Source organism: Salvelinus sp. IW2-2015, linkage group LG4q.1:29, assembly GCF_002910315.2.
Source record: "Salvelinus sp. IW2-2015 linkage group LG4q.1:29, ASM291031v2, whole genome shotgun sequence".
Lineage (NCBI taxonomy): Eukaryota > Metazoa > Chordata > Actinopteri > Salmoniformes > Salmonidae > Salvelinus > Salvelinus sp. IW2-2015.
Genome location: NC_036842.1, coordinates 12,212,432 through 12,228,500, shown reverse-complemented (window position 1 = coordinate 12,228,500; position 16,069 = coordinate 12,212,432). Strand labels below are relative to the sequence as shown.

At 42.0% G+C, this 16,069-nt stretch overlaps 1 protein-coding gene across 2 annotated transcripts; it reads left to right on the top strand.

Moving 5' to 3' along the window:
• Window positions 1-1,968: 1,968 nt before the first annotated feature.
• Window positions 1,969-15,174, top strand: LOC111961452 (proline dehydrogenase 1, mitochondrial). 2 transcript variants are annotated; one of them, XM_023983734.2, is made up of 15 exons: window positions 1,969-2,417; window positions 6,217-6,425; window positions 9,347-9,381; window positions 9,470-9,511; window positions 10,268-10,417; window positions 10,633-10,697; window positions 10,821-10,937; window positions 11,192-11,271; window positions 11,395-11,476; window positions 11,734-11,826; window positions 12,476-12,622; window positions 13,257-13,432; window positions 13,694-13,792; window positions 14,032-14,120; window positions 14,535-15,174. In XM_023983734.2, the coding sequence occupies exons 1-15, from the start codon at window positions 2,067-2,069 to the stop codon at window positions 14,723-14,725; spliced, it is 1,926 nt and encodes a 641-aa protein (XP_023839502.1). In that variant the 5' UTR covers window positions 1,969-2,066; the 3' UTR covers window positions 14,726-15,174. The 2 variants fall into 2 exon arrangements, with proteins under 2 accessions (XP_023839502.1, XP_023839504.1); XM_023983736.2 differs by lacking the exon at window positions 9,470-9,511.
• Window positions 15,175-16,069: the final 895 nt, after the last annotated feature.

The window sequence follows — 16,069 nt, the reverse complement described above, 5'->3', positions numbered from 1 at the left end:
ATGTGCAAGGTAGAAATAGAAATAATGGGGTGCAAAGGAGCAAAATAAATAAATAAATAAAAACAGTAGGGGAAGAGGTAGTTGTTTGGGCTAAATTATAGATGGGCTATGTACAGGTGCAGTAATMTGTGAGCTGCTCTGACAGCTGGTGCTTAAAGCTATTGAGGGAGATAAGTGTTTCCAGTTTCAGAGATTTTTGTAGTTCGTTCCAGTCATTGGCAGCAGAGAACTGGAAGGAGAGGCGGCCAAAGGAGGAATTGGCTTTGGGGGTGACCAGAGAGATATACCTGCTGGAGCGCGTGCTACAGGTGGGTGCTGCTATGGTGATCAGCGAGCTGAGATAAGGGGGGACTTTACCTAGCAGGGTCTTGTAGATGACCTGGAGCCAGTGGGTTTGGCGATGAGTATGAAGAATGCCAAGAGTGTGCAAAGCTGTCATCAAGGCAAAGGGTGGCTACTTTGAAGAATCTCAAATATAAAACATATTTTAATATATTTAACACTTTTTTGGTTACTACATGATTCCATWTGTGTTATTTCATAGTTTTGATGTCTTCAATATTATTCTACAATGTAGAAAATAGTCTAAATAAAGAAAAAACATTGAATGAGTAGGTGTGTCCAAACTTTTGACTGGTAGTATATATATCCAGACTGGCATATACTATCGCCTCAGTGGCTTAAAACTTCTTCAGGATCAATGGGTCCCCCACGGGACAGTTGAGCTAACTTAGGCTAATGCGATTAGCATGAGGTTGTAAGAACAAGAACATTTCCCAGGACATAGAYATATCTGATTTTGGCAGAAAGCTTAAATTCTTGTTAATCTAACTGCATTGTCCAATTTACAGTAGCTATTACAGTGAAAGAATACCATGCTATTGTTTGAGGAGAGTGCACAGTTATGAACTTCAAAAGTTATTAATAAATCAATTAGGAACATTTGGGCAGTCTTGATACATTTTGAACAGAAATGTAATGGTTCATTGGATCAGTCTAAAACTTTGCACATACACTGCTGCCATCTAGTGGCCAGAATCTAAATTGCGCCTGGGATGGAATAATACATTATGGCCTTTCTCTTGCATTTCAAAGATGATGGTACACATTTTTTTTAAACGGTTGTTTTTTTTCTTTGTATTTTCTTTCACCAGATCTAATGTGTTATATTATCCTACATTAATTTCACATTTCCACAAACTTCAAAGTGCTTCCTTTCAAATGGTATCAAGAATATGCATATCCTTGCTTCACTGCCTGAGCTACAGGCAGTTAGATTTGGGTATGTCATTGTAGGCAAAACATTTTTTTAAAGGGTCCGATCCTTAAGAGGATTTTATTAAAGAACGTTTCTTCAAGTGCAGTCACAAAAACCATAAAGCGCTATGATGCAACTGGCTCTCATGAGGACCCCCACAGAAAAGGAAACCCAGAGTTACCTTTGCTGCAGAGGATAAATTCAATAGAGTTAACTGCACGTCAGATTGCAGCCCAAATAAGAACAGACTTGCTTTGGCCAAGAAACACGAGCAATGGAGATTAGACCGGTGGAAATCTGTCCTTTGGTCTGAAGAGTCCAAATTTGAGATTTTTGGTTCCATCCGCCGTGTCTTTGTGACGCAGAGTAGGTGAATGGAAGATCTCTGCATGTGAGGTYCCCACCGCRAAGCATGGAGGAGGAGGTGGGATGGTGTGGGGGTGCTTTGCTGGTGWCACTGTGATTTATTTAGAATTCAAGGCACACTTAACCAACATGGCTACCACAGCATTCTGCAGCTATACGCCATCTCAAGATTTATAATTCAACAACCCAAATATCACCTTTGATTGTATTGTATTTCTTATGAAGGACATGCTGTCGCCTTATTATTTGCAGAACAGTGGGAAGGGGGAGTTCCTTATAACACCGAGTTCATGCTAAACGCGTCAGAGTAGGCGGTCCTTGGCTTATAARCAATGCGCATGCGCGCCAACTGTCAGTCGAACCACAAACTAGAACTGCTATAACCACGCGCCCTCTAACGCAAGATTTTAATTTTTTTTACGACTTTAAATACAGCTAACTAATGTCGTACACTAAAGTAATACCAGGTCTAGTCAGGGCAAATTCTGACAATATCAAGAGAATATGCTTGTCTCAGGGGAGATTTCGGTCCACGATCGCATCCAAGCAACGTAAGGAGGTTGAAGGAGGGAAAGAAGAGCAGCAACTTGTTGAGTGCACCGTGGTGAAAGCTGTTCAAGCAGACCTCATCAGCCAAACAAAAAATAACACCGATGCTCAAACACGGAAGATCGCAATCGACTTTGATAATACACATGAAGCGTATAAAAGTAAAGATAACATTGAGCTGCTTAGAAGTCTGTTGGTCTTCAAGCTTTGCACATTCGACTTCCTCGTTGACAAGAACAAGGAGGTAGGGACATTCTTTTGATGAGATTGTTTTTGCTACATTGTGGTTAGTAGTAATTGGTGTGTTTAGTAGAACTATGATACAAGTGATAACATTTGACTGTCAAATAGCCATTATTCATAAACACGAAACGGCATGTTAACAAGGGTCCAGGGATTCTCACAGTAAAAAAGCTMAAATTCACTACTTTTATTCACTTGCTTGCGCTGACCTCATATTTTAGCCTGCCTTACGCGCGACCCACGTGACTACATAGCGAGCAATACAAGGATGTAGAGAGGCCAAGTACACCTGACTGCAGTGTGCAGTTCTGCGTGGGGCTCAATGTGGGCGGAGGCCCACGTTTGACCCCACCCACCGGTGTTTTTTTTTGCCCATTTGAGGTTTGACAGACACACTGAATACAAACACACATGTTTGTGCAAGGCATCGTAAGAAATATTATATAAAGTGGTACCAGCACATGTTGTAACACATTTTGGTTCATGCTATATTTGAGACAAGCTACTGATATTGTTGCAGTKAACAACAGACTTGTTATGTATGTCATGTACTGGTAAAATTGTGTTGATAAATGCTAACTTTGTAATTATATTATTTCATTGAGCATATATATATACAGTTACTACCTATCCTGATTTATAGTGCTATTTACTTTCCTCATGAGAATGGAGACCATATAGACATACTGACAAGCTGAATGTGCTTTGTACATTAAGTTATACCAGCTCCAGTAAAGAGATCAGAGACTCGGGTGACTTCTATGTCATCTTTACTAAACCACATAGCACAGTCCCCCTGTTTAAGGGCCTCTGGGTGCTGATGGTATGTCAGGTGCTTCAGAAACTGTGGTCTGTTGATTATTGTTGCCGTGCAATAGCAACAATGAAAGTGTGTCGTATTTCTACAACTGAAGCCACACTTTATGATTGTGAACTCTGAAAGAGAGGAATAACAGTAAAGTAACAAGTTATACTATTAAATTAAATACACTGATGTAACTGAAAAAATAGGGCAAATCAAAAAACGTGAACGTCAAATATATTCAAKAAAGAAAGAAAGAAATAGTACCTCTGTGCCTCACTGAAGCAGGACCTTTGATGTGGTTGTTGACCTTATATTGTTCAGCCGTATATGTGCAGAAGGGGCAGTGATGAAGTTGACTGCTGCTGCATTTTTTTATTTTGGGACTYTGGCCCTCCAWTAACACACTAATGTGCCTCTATACATCAAAGAAAATAAGCATAGACATAAAAGGAATGATAATTAGAAAGGCATAAAATAAGCAATAGGCATTTCTTTACAGTATTGTATATACTATGTGTAGGCTGTGTAGACTCGCTATGTGTAACTTAGGGAATGGCCGTCGGCAACAAACACAACAAGGCATACATTGAAGAAACACAGAAGATCAAATTCGATTACATAACTGTACATGTAAACCTAGGCTTACTGCTCAAGTAGGCAAATTTGTCCAAATAAGATTCCCTCGTAAGCAATTAGCTAGGTCATGTGCCAAAGGGTGCYATTGCTAATTAGATAGCTCATGTGCAAATGGATACTAATTAATGCTATGCTAACATCGGTGCGGTAGTTGGGTATATAAGAATATACCACTGCACTGGTATAACATGAATATTACAAAGTGCATTATGCATAATGACAGTCTCACTTACTTCCATGGTTTATATTTTTATCCATGTAGGTTAGGTTCGATTTAAGATTCGCTTTCGTTGACGTTGATACCTCTGACGTGAACCTCAACTTGGGTGACCTTGAAGGAGACTGGAAGGGTTCGGGTTAAACGCGTTTGAATCCGCCCACATTGAGCCCGGACCCGAATTTCACACTGCAGTCAGGGGCTTCTCAGAGAGGCTGGTGTTAGCAAGACTCAGGGGCTTCTCAGAGAGGCTGGTGTTAGCAAGACTCAGGGGCTTCTCAGAGAGGCTGGTGTTAGCAAGACTCAGGGGCTTCTCAGAGAGGCTGGTGTTAGCAAGACTCAGGGGCTTCTCAGAGAGGCTGGTGTTAGCAAGACTCAGGGGCTTCTCAGAGAGGCTGGTGTTAGCAAGACTCAGGGGCTTCTCAGAGAGGCTGGTGTTAGCAAGACTCAGGGGCTTCTCAGAGAGGCTGGTGTTAGCAAGACTCAGGGGCTTCTCAGAGAGGCTGGTGTTAGCAAGACTCAGGGGCTTCTCAGAGAGGCTGGTGTTAGCAAGACTCAGGGGCTTCTCAGAGAGGCTGGTGTTAGCAAGACTCAGGGGCTTCTCAGAGAGGCTGGTGTTAGCAAGACTCAGGGGCGCAACTTTGGTTTTAGAAGTGGGGAGGACACTTTTTTTAAATATATTTTTTAAAAGACCCCAAACAGCCTACCCGACCACTCTGAGGCGTCAGAATGGTCCTAAAGCACAAAACGAGGCGTCAGTGTATCACATTCCAATGATAAAACTGGGGGGACTAAAATTATATTTCAGAATAGGGGGGGGACGTCCCCAGTTAAAGTTGCGGCCCTGGAGACTACTCATATTTAGCCTCACACTGAAGTGTTTTACCATTTTCTTTAAAGGACAACCAGGGCTACAAGTAGAACACAAAACAATTTGACATAAACATTTACGAGTTGACAAATGTCAATATCTAAATAAGGTCCACCAATCAAAAACCTGATTTAAAAAAAAAAATAACATGAATAAGAATGCTGTAAGTACAGAAATTGTTTGGTCAGTGGGAAATGAAGATCCAACTAGTCAGTGACAACTGTGTGGAGTTTGACAGCAACTATGTGAGCTTATTATAGGCACTATGTCCTTGGATTTCCTATGGTCTTCTATGTAGAAGAACCCCTTGTCTTATAACAATTATTGTGTGGCTTGTGATGTCATAATAGTTTTCAGCTCAAACCGTTTGGTTTGTTTTGTGAGGAGAACCGTCTTCAGGATTCGCCATTGTCTCAAACACCACTCTAGCTCAGCCCCCAAGTCTGTAGCTCAAGAGGCACACTGTTCAAAAGGGGTTAAAAGCACTAAATGACGCTGGTGTGTTTCTGGGACCAAGCATTTCCAGGTGTACAAGTAGCCTAGGCTTATTATCATACTATTTGCATTGAATCTTATATTTTTTATTTTACCTTTTATTTAACTAGGCAAGTCAGTTAAGAACAAATTCTTATTTACAATGACACCCTAGGAACAGTGGGTTAACTGCCTTGTTCAGGGGCAGAATGACAGATTCTTACCTTATCAGCTCAGGGATTCGATCTAGCAATCTTTCGGGTTACTGGCCCAACGCTCTAACCACTACGCTACCTGCCGCCCTAAGTGAAAGTTAAATGTGCATTGCACATGAACCTAAGTGCTTTTCTCAGATCAGGTCCTGGGCTGTCTCTTATACACATCTAGATGTGTATAAGAGACAGGCTTCTGATAGTCTAATTGACATATGACGAAAGAAAAAATGCTGAAATAAATCATTCTCTCTATTATTATTCTGACATTTCACATTGTTAAAATAAAGTGGTGATCCTAACTGACCTAAGACAGGGTATTTTTACTCTGATTAAATGTTAGTAATTGTGAAAAACTTGTCATCCAGAGTTACATTTATGTATTTTCCAAGCTCTAGCTCACAATATTTTAACATACAGCAGGTTTTTAAAGGACCAAAGACTTTGATCTGCTTTGTGTTTTCATTTTCCACATGGAAAAAATATTGCGATACTGGTATCGTCACAGCCCTACAATTTTTAAGGAACACTACTCGAGCTGGGGAGTTGTGGGTCTAACTCGGTTGATTGTTTCCTCTGTCTCAGTTGATGGACCTCACCAAGAAGGTGTTTGGCAAGCGGCTGTTTGAGASGCTGATGAAGATGACGTTCTAYGGGCAGTTTGTGGCTGGRGAGGACCACAACTCCATCAAGCCTCTGATCCATAAGAACCAGGCCTTTGGCGTGGGGTCAGTCCTAGATTACAGTGTGGAGGAGGACCTGACGCAAGAGGAGGCAGAGAAGAAGGAGATGGAGTAAGTAGTCTCTGTCATCCCTAGTCTATATCTCACAAACCCGGCCTCTATAACTCTAATAAAGGATATAGGGCTCCACACTTCAAACACAAGCGTCAACATTTTCTAGTTTCATAAGTTATTGATTAGGAATCATTGATTTATTTATAGCTATGTGCTATGGAGTGAGATGTCTATATTGCTACCTCAGTGGCAACTATGTAAACATGTTATGCAATTGACCGACGGCAAAATGCCACTGTCAAAATCACCCTGTCTGATTCTATACTATTTGGCAAGGTTACGGCATGCAGTTCCATATGTTGTACTTTTCTCTGATTTTACTGTAGGTTCTCCCTGCTATGTCTGTCTTTCTCCCTTTCAAACCCACAGCCCTACTCATGTTTCATATTCATTAAAACCGGTGTTTACAACTTCCCACCATAAAACATTTTTCTTGCGTCACTTTCAGTATCTGACGTTGCCCAGCAATACTCAGACACTATTGGTCAGTTCAGACATACCCCTCTCCCCAGATTTGTTGAGTTGAAGGAGCACATTTATTCCAGTCCCTTTGAGAATGCCGTCACATGAGGTGGATTGAGACAAGCCAGCCGTGTTGGGTAACTTGACGCAGCCTTTCAAAGGAAGCCCAGGGAGTGTTATGTAATGTGTTTTGGAAAGCAGCCCTCTCATGTTTGGTCAGGGATTTTCTTACAGACAGGCTATGCACACATTCAAGCTGAACTAACAATCGGAATACTGAAGCGGGCCCACTGAATGGTTCCAATTAAAGTGTACATTTGAGGAAGGGGCTTGAGTCCAACAGAAATACGTAAAATGTTAACAAATKGTATATTTTGTGTTACAGTGATGCATACCGTTTATGCATACAAAGCGTGCATTTCGTTATTAAAAACATGTTGCAGTAAACATGTGAATAAAATCCTGCTGTCTCCATCAACTCAACCATAAGGAAATATCCATATATGACAGTATTGGGGTCTACAAATCATTGCAAGTTATGGAACAGCCTAGAGAAGGCTGTGTACTAGGTGGCTCAGTATTTTGGGTTACCCATCAGCCAGCTGCCTCCTTCTCCATTTCCCCTGGGTTGTTCTGATGTAAAATAATGATTAGGGAGTTGCTGCATAGCACCTTTAGAGCCAAACTACACGAATGGAATAACGCGAAACATCCTCTCCTCTCGTGTTAATAATTGGATGTACCAGGGTGAAGGATGACTCATATTCACTGGAATTGTTCAGACAAGTAAGGCTTTAACACCCCCTTAACGTGATGATGGTCCGTCCGTACAGGATCAACCTTTTGTGAATTAATCATTGTGGGAGTGTACCAGAGTTCCGGTCAACCTTTTTTTTTGTTTAATTAACGTTGGCAAAGGGCATGCTTTGAGTTTCAGAAGTCTATGGCTTCCAAACCTCCAGACTCAAATAAAGGATGTTCAAATTTCCATTGAGATTGTAGAGTTCAGCCTGTGCAATTATTTATCCCCAGATAACATTTAGTGATGGTGCAAAAAATAGATAGCTACATATCGCAATATTTTTGGGGGACAATATTATATACACTGAGTATACAAAACATTTTTCCATGACATAGACTAACCAGGTGAATCCAGGTGAAAGCTATGATCCTTTATTGATGTCACTTGTTAAATCCACTTCAATCAGTGTWGATGCAGGGGAGGAGACAGGTTAAAGAAGGATTTTTAAGCCTTGAGACAATTGAGACATGGATTGTGTATATGTGCCTTTCAGAGGGTGAATGGGCAAGACAAAAGATTTAAGTGCCTTTGAACAGTGTTTGGTGGTAGGTGCCCTGACAAATTGAGGCTGTTCTGGGATCAAAGGGGGTGTAACTCAATATTAGGAAGGTGTTCCTAATGTTTGGTATACTCAGTGTAGATATTTGACTCCAAGTATCGGTTGTGGAAAAATAAATAATACAAATAACACGTGTTACTGTAGGTAGAGCTTGTCGGATCTACTTGCGCCAAAACTCAGATATTTTATCCTTTTATCCTATAGCTTGTTCTCCCTCTTCTTTTTAAATAGTGAGCCAACATTTTTTCAGCACTTTTATTTCCCTGACTGATCAAAACCTGTTTTCTCATGCTCTCTCTTGTTCCTCTGCAGCAGACATATAGTGAGCAATATGCTTGGGACAGCAAATCACAGTATCGAATGGCAATACATATAGAATCGCAATACATATAGAATCGCAATACATATTGTATCGGCACCTAAATATTGTATCGTGAGGTCCCTGGCAATTCTCAGCCCTAATAACATTGAGCGATGCAGCCACTGAGACAACAAATAGCTCAAAGAGATCAATTCAGTAATGTGCTGATGAGAGATCAATATCCTTCATTTTATTCAAGCTTGGGTTTTAGAGTGGTGGATCTAGACTGGATTAGTTTAGGCCATGTGTGATGCACTGAGGTTTTGAAACAGCCCCCCTTGTGACTCACAGTCAGCACTCTGTTATCAGAAGTCCACAACAGCACAAGAGATCAAATAGCAGGACATTTGTACTTCTACCTAACGTTAGGCCCCCTGTGCTGCCATGCGTACCGTTTATAGCACAGTCAACATATTGGCACACACACTGGATAGGTTGTAAAACGCTGTGCGCAAACTGATATTAACAGCTCCTGCATGGGGAGCCTGTCACAAGACGTGATAATCTTTAGCGCATGACCTTGAGTTATGAAATTCTAACTCCTAATGCATTTGAAGACCTCATCTTACACCTTATCTACGTACTTCAACATGATGTCCAACATCTTATATGGTACTAAACACCTGAACACTTTTACAATTATTATTTGCTGTTATAGTAGCGGTGGCAGACCGGCATTGATATTAGACGTAATAGTGTTATTTCATGTTAATTTGATGTTTCATCTGTTTCAGCTCCTGTGTGTCTGAAGCTGAGAAAGAAAGTCCAGGTGTGTATTTGCTGGTGGAATGTCAAAAGTTTTCATTTACAGTACTTTAAGATTGACTTGTTTTTAATGTGTACTTAATTTGTTGCAGTKCCAGCTGGAGAACACTTTGTAATGCAGGAACATGACTACAGTAAATGTTACTACTTGACAGACTTTTATTTATTTCTGGTGTATCAAGCAATCTGGTTGGTGGATGTGGGGGGGTGTGAAAGCAGCGGGGGTCATATTGCCAAATGTCTGTTACTTCAGCCGTGTGTTCTGAATGCTAACCTCCTGGGTMTATGCCAGCGGTCATTTAAGGGTTGATATAGGACTCTTATAGCAGGTGACATGAGAGTTTGCATGGTTGAGGCAAGTGGTTTCATCTGGATTTACTCTGGAGGCTAGGAGAGGGGTTAAAGAGGGCAGATATGCATGTTAAGTTAGAGAGAAGCTGAAACCGTGGTTCATGTCATGTGTTGCATGTTTTGGGGCCCTGAACTTAAATGTATGTAACTCTCCCCCCATGTATTTTTTCTGAGTGGCACTAGATATCTAAACATCTATTTTCTTTGACTTCTTTTGACGAATTGTCCACATTTCCAAAAATGGGATGGTATGCATATGAGTCAGTGTTTATATTAAAGAAGCACAGTCCTGCTCATGCATGTGTTTAGGCTGATATATGCTAAGACTGATGTCACTGTTGCCACACGTTCTAAAGAAAAAGATGTTCAGGTATCTGTGCCAAATTAGAGCCGTGGTAGATGATTTAGACGAGGGTGGTGAGGGTCATTCCTATTGACACTAGGCTACTCCTGTCCTTTCCTCCCAGTGGTCGGTGTGGCTAGTCTAGAGGAAAGTCTGGTTGCCTAGATAGACGTCTCATGTTGTCTTCTGACTGTAGGCGTTGACCACCGTGAGAAGAAGTACAAGGCCCACCGTCAGTTTGGGGACCGTCGTGGGGGCGTGGTCAGTGCCAGGACCTACTTCTATGCTGACGAGGCCAAGTGTGACGCCCAGATGGAGACCTTCCTGAACTGCATCAAAGCGTCAGGCGAGCACACAATAAAAATGCAGTGAATGCATCAATTCATGCCATTTTTCTAAACGTCTTTGAAAGGTCAAACTAACAATCCTTGAAAGGTCAAACTCATTGCAGACTCTTTGCAGATGTTCTTCTATCATGTGTAATATGATTCTTATGATCTGTTTATCAATGATGTTGTTGCTGCACTAAATATGATGTTTTATCTTCATTATTCCTCTCAGGGGGGGCATCTGTAGATGGATTTTCTGCCATTAAGATGACTGCCTTGGGCCGCCCACAGTTTCTGGTGTGTAAGACACTGCCTGTTAGACACCCCTTTTTAGCCCTTGATTTAACATTGGCAGTGATCGTGACAGAGTCCAGATTTATTTGTAAAAAATGATGACCTTTCTGCTTCTCCCCTCTCCAGCTCCAGTTCTCAGAGGTGCTGGTGAAATGGAGGAGGTTCTTCAACCTCCTAGCAGCACAGCAGGGGAAGTCTGGCATGGATGCACTGGAGCAGAAACTGGAACTGGAACAGCTGAAGGTGCGTATCGCCTGGAGCAACACTCAGTGGAGATGTGACTGAGTTCAAGCAGTTTCCCAGCTTAAAAAGCAGATTCCCAGCTACTGAAAAGACTCCCTAGCGCCAACAGACTTGATTTCTGTGACAGCCCGTATGGTTTCTTTGAGACAAAAACACCCGTGGGGGAAAAAATGCTAGTGATTCCTTCTATCCTTAATGTTTCATCAGTAATAGGCTAGTTATTGAAATTATTCAAAAAATGTTGTTTCCCGTAGGAGAGTTTGACTAAGCTGGGTGTTGGAAATAAAGACGAGATTGAGAACTGGTTTACTGGAGAGAAACTGGGCTCATCAGGGTAAGAGGTTAAACTCACCTGGAATGCATCATGAGCACAAAGTCTATCTACTATACAATGGAAAGGATGTGTGTACAGGACTGGATTTGACTTTGAATCTGCCATTTTCATCATGTTCCCCAGAACAATAGACCTCCTGGACTGGAATAGCTTGATCAACGACAGAACAAAGATCTCAAACCTGCTCGTCATTCCCAACGTTGAGGTGAGCTAGCCACATATTACACATTTACACACATTTACACACATTTACACACATTTACACACATATCCTTACAATATTTAACATGCGGCCATGCTATCCACCTGAATTTGTTTGTACACAGAGACTCGAAGTACAAGCACAAGTCCATTCATCCATGCAGAGTGTACATACATTATATGCATGCATACATGAATGCATTTTGTAGTTCAAGTCAAAGTTTACTCTTAATGAAATGTGCGTTTCCGCTGGTCTTCTAGAATGGTCAGCTGGAGCCTCTGTTGAGGAAGTTCACTGTTGAAGAGGAGAAACAGATGAAGAGGATGCTGCAGAGAGTGGATGTTCTGGCCAAGGTAAGGCGATTCTAGAGTTCAATATAGGGCACTGTTGCCAAACATGGTTTTACAATTCAACAGTTGGTTAACGACAGTATATTGACCCAGCTGTTCACATATGAATTGGATCATGGGATGCAGTACATCTCACATTTTACGAGAAACCTCAGTGAGCAGGCCGTRCGTTAGTTTATTGGAAATAAACCTTTTGGCAATAGTTTTGTTTGTCAGATTTACTAACTTCAAAAAAGAATAACGCAACTTCAGCAATGTCGTCATTGTTGGGTAAGGTTTCAGCCCACTCTGTTTGAATTATAATTGCCCTCCTCCAATAGGAKCAAGAGTCTACTTCTATGACGTGTTGTATCCAGAGTCTGTTTGCTCTGAAGTGAGTCTCTATAGATAAAAGTAATAGCTTGGTCCCTAGATATTACGTTATCATGGCTGTACTAAAGGCAACAGTAGATTGCAGTGGCCAAGTGCCTCCAAATGCTCAGCAACAGAAAAGAAGGCATAGCATGACCACTGAAATGTTTCAAGTGATCCAGACAAATGGCCTCACTTTTGTGTTGAGTAAAGCACCATTTGTATCCCAGGAGGTACCTAGGGTTAAAGCTGACTATCAGCGGAGGTTAACACAAGGCTGCTGTTGCTTCTCATATCCCAGCATGCGGTGGACAACGGGGTGAGGCTGATGGTGGACGCTGAGCAGACATACTTCCAGCCGGCCATCAGCAGACTGACCCTGGAGATGCAGAGGCTCTTCAACAGAGAGAAGCCCATCATCTTCAACACCTACCAGTGCTACCTCAAGGTGAGTCCTCGACACCCCCCCATCTCTGGTTGTTGTTCATCTTCAACACCTACCAGTGCTACCTCAAGGTGAGTCCTCGACACCCCCCCATCTCTGGTTGTTGTTCATCTTCAACACCTACCAGTGCTACCTCAAGGTGAGTCCTCGACACCCCCCCCCCCCCCTCCCCATCTCTGGTTGTTGTTCATCTTCATCTTTATGGAAAAATGTTCCTTGCATTTTTGTCAAGCTCGGGACTGTTGGGACTACATGTACAATCGCATAGATTATGTAGCGTAGGGAGGCCATCTGTCTGTGTATGGACTTGTCATGCCCCTAGGAATAGAGGAAAACCGATTTCATAACCCCTTTCATAGTTAACCCATTAAAGCCTTCCGTATTTAACCTATAAAAGACCAACCTACTATATAAACCTTTTAAACCTGCTATATYCATGTTTATGCTGCATCTTTGTAGTTTTATAAGGTGTGTACACATAAACCTGATATGAACATATTAAATGAAAATAACATGACTGTGTTACTCATTTACCCTTTATAAGAGATGTAATGGACACTCAGGTGATTTGAATGGCAAGATTTGTGTTGTTAACCACAGCGTTATATAATTGTGTGACCTATTATGACTTATACAGGAAGCGTATGACAATGTGTCTGTGGACGTGGAGCTGTCCCGGCGTGAGGGCTGGTACTTTGGGGCCAAGCTGGTTCGCGGAGCCTACATGTACCAGGAGAGGAGCAGAGCGGAGGAAATCGGTTATGAGGACCCCATCAACCCAGATTACGAGGCCACCAATAGAATGTACCACAAGTAAGGCCCCCTAATGTGCTCCGGTGTGAAGTTGCCCCTAGGTACAGATCTAGGATCAGCTTCCCACCCCCAATCTTAACCATTAGTGTGGAAAATGCTAAACTGACCTAAAATCAACTTCACCCTACTCCCAGTRGCTTTCTGTGTGACTTTAGTAACTTGGTATTTACTTGTTTGAATAGGGATGTGCATTATGTGATGAAGTCATATCAGATCACTGGATTAGATGAAGTTCATTGTCTCTTCCCTGATCCTCTGAAGGTGTTTAGAGTTTGTGTTGGAGGAGATCGACAACAACAGAAAGGCTAATGTCATGGTGGCGTCACACAACGAGGACACTGTCAAATTCACCCTGGGAAAGTAAGGCCAGCCTCTGGGCTTTATTCAATCAAGAGGCAGTTAGACTCGTTTAGGGTAGGACGTGCATCAGCTAGTTAATTCGTACATACATTTTGTTACACAAAACACCAAACCAATAGTGACACAACTTCATAGAAAGCACATGTATTATATAAATGCTTACGTCAGTGAGGTGATGTTTATTATTGAGCAGTGTTATGTTTTTTAATATTTGCAACCCATCTGTGTTGTTTTGGCAGGATGAACGAGATGGGTCTGTCCCCCACTGAGAAAAAGGTCTATTTTGGACAGCTGCTCGGCATGTGTGACCAGATAAGCTTCCCTCTAGGTACAATAATATCAACACGGTACTGTAGATTGTTGCTGCATAGTCAATGGGTTTATTGGAGATKAAGATTTATTGATTGGCATTTTGGTTAGGAATCTTCTGAGAGAAATCGCCAGAGAGCTCTTGAAGGCAAGCCTCCTTTAGGCCTCCATACCACAGACTCAACTATAGATGACTGCGAAACTAACAACAACTTCAGGATCTCACTCAGTCACCTGATACCATACCATAGTTCTCCTTACACATTTGGTTGTTATATATATAATATTGCTTTCTATTGTTTTGCGAAATTAGTTTAGAAACTAAAACGTTTAGACAAAAATAACTCGTGTTTTTTGTGCTCGTGTGAAACAGATTGCCTGTTGTAGCTTCTCCAGTCATGTAACATGTTTCACTCTCCGTCTCTGAGAATAGGCCAGGCTGGATTCCCAGTGTACAAGTACGTCCCCTACGGCCCAGTCAACGAGGTCATCCCCTACCTGTCTCGCCGTGCCYTGGAGAACAGGGGCTTCATGAAGGGATCCCAGAGGGAGCGCAGCCTGCTGTGGAAGGAGCTCAAACGCAGGCTGCTCAACGGACAGATCCTCTACAAGCCTGTGTACTGACTGAGCTGACTGACTGAGCTGCCTGACTGTCTGGCACACCAGCACTCTGCCCCTTTAAAACATTCCAGTGTCTTAACTGAACCTGCCCTGGTCACAATGGAGGAACCYTAACTGCCACTTAAATGGAATTTTCACATAGTCATGCACTGATATCAATGGGAGACTAAAGTGAAAATTTGACTTAAAGTAAGTGGAAGTTAGTGTTTACCCCTGTGGCTTTAGAATGTACTGTAGATAGGTGTGTCTAGTACTGAGATATGATCCTAATGCCAAGTGACCCTCTACCTACCTTTTGCTCTATTTATTGCTGTTGAAAGTGTCCTTATTATATACGATGATCTATATCCACTGCTTTTGTCATGGTTCAGTGGCTTGCGAAAGTATTCACCCCCGTGGTATTTTTCTTATTTTGTTGCCTTATAACCTGGAATTAAAATTGATTTTTTGGGGGGGGGGTTGTATCATTGATTTACACAACATGCCTACCACTTTGAAGATGCAACATTTATTTTCTTGTGAAACAAACAAGAAATATGACAAAACTTGAGCGTGCATAACTATTCACCCCCCCCAAAGTCAATACTTTTTAGAGCCACCTTTTGCAGCAATTACAGCTGCAAGTCTCTTGGGGTATGTCTCTATAAGCTTGGCACATCTAGCCACTGGGACTTTGCCCATTTTTCAAGGCAAAACTTCTCCAGCTTCTTCAAGTTGGATGGGTTCCGCTGGTGTACAGCAATCTTTAAGTTATACCACAGATTCTCAATTGGATTGAGTTCTGGGCTTTGACTAGGCCATTCCAAGACATTTAAATGTTCCCTTTAAACCACTCAAGTGTTGCTTTATCAGTATGCTTAGGGTCATTGTCCTGCTGGAAGGTGAACCTCTGTCCCAGTCTCAAATCTCTTGAAGACTGAAACAGGTTTCCCTCAAGAATRTCCCTGTATTTAGTGCCATCCATCATTCCTTCAATTCTGATCAGTTTCACAGTCCCTGCCGATGAAAAACACCCCCACAGCATGATGCTGMCACCACCATGCTTCACTGTGAGGATGGTGTTCTCGGGGCAATGAGAGGTGTTGGGTTTGATCCAGACATAGCGTTTTTCTTGATGGCCAAAACGCTACATTTTAGTCTCATCTAACCAGAGTACCTTCTATTTGTTTGGGGAGTCTCCCACATGCCTTTTGGCAAACACCAAAGGTATTTCTTTATTCAAGCAATTTTTCTGGACACTCTTCTGTAAAGCTCAGCTCTGTGGAGTGTACGGCTTAAAGTGGTCCTATGGACAGATACTCCAATCTCAGATGTGGAGCTTTATAGCTCATTCAGTGTTATCTTTGG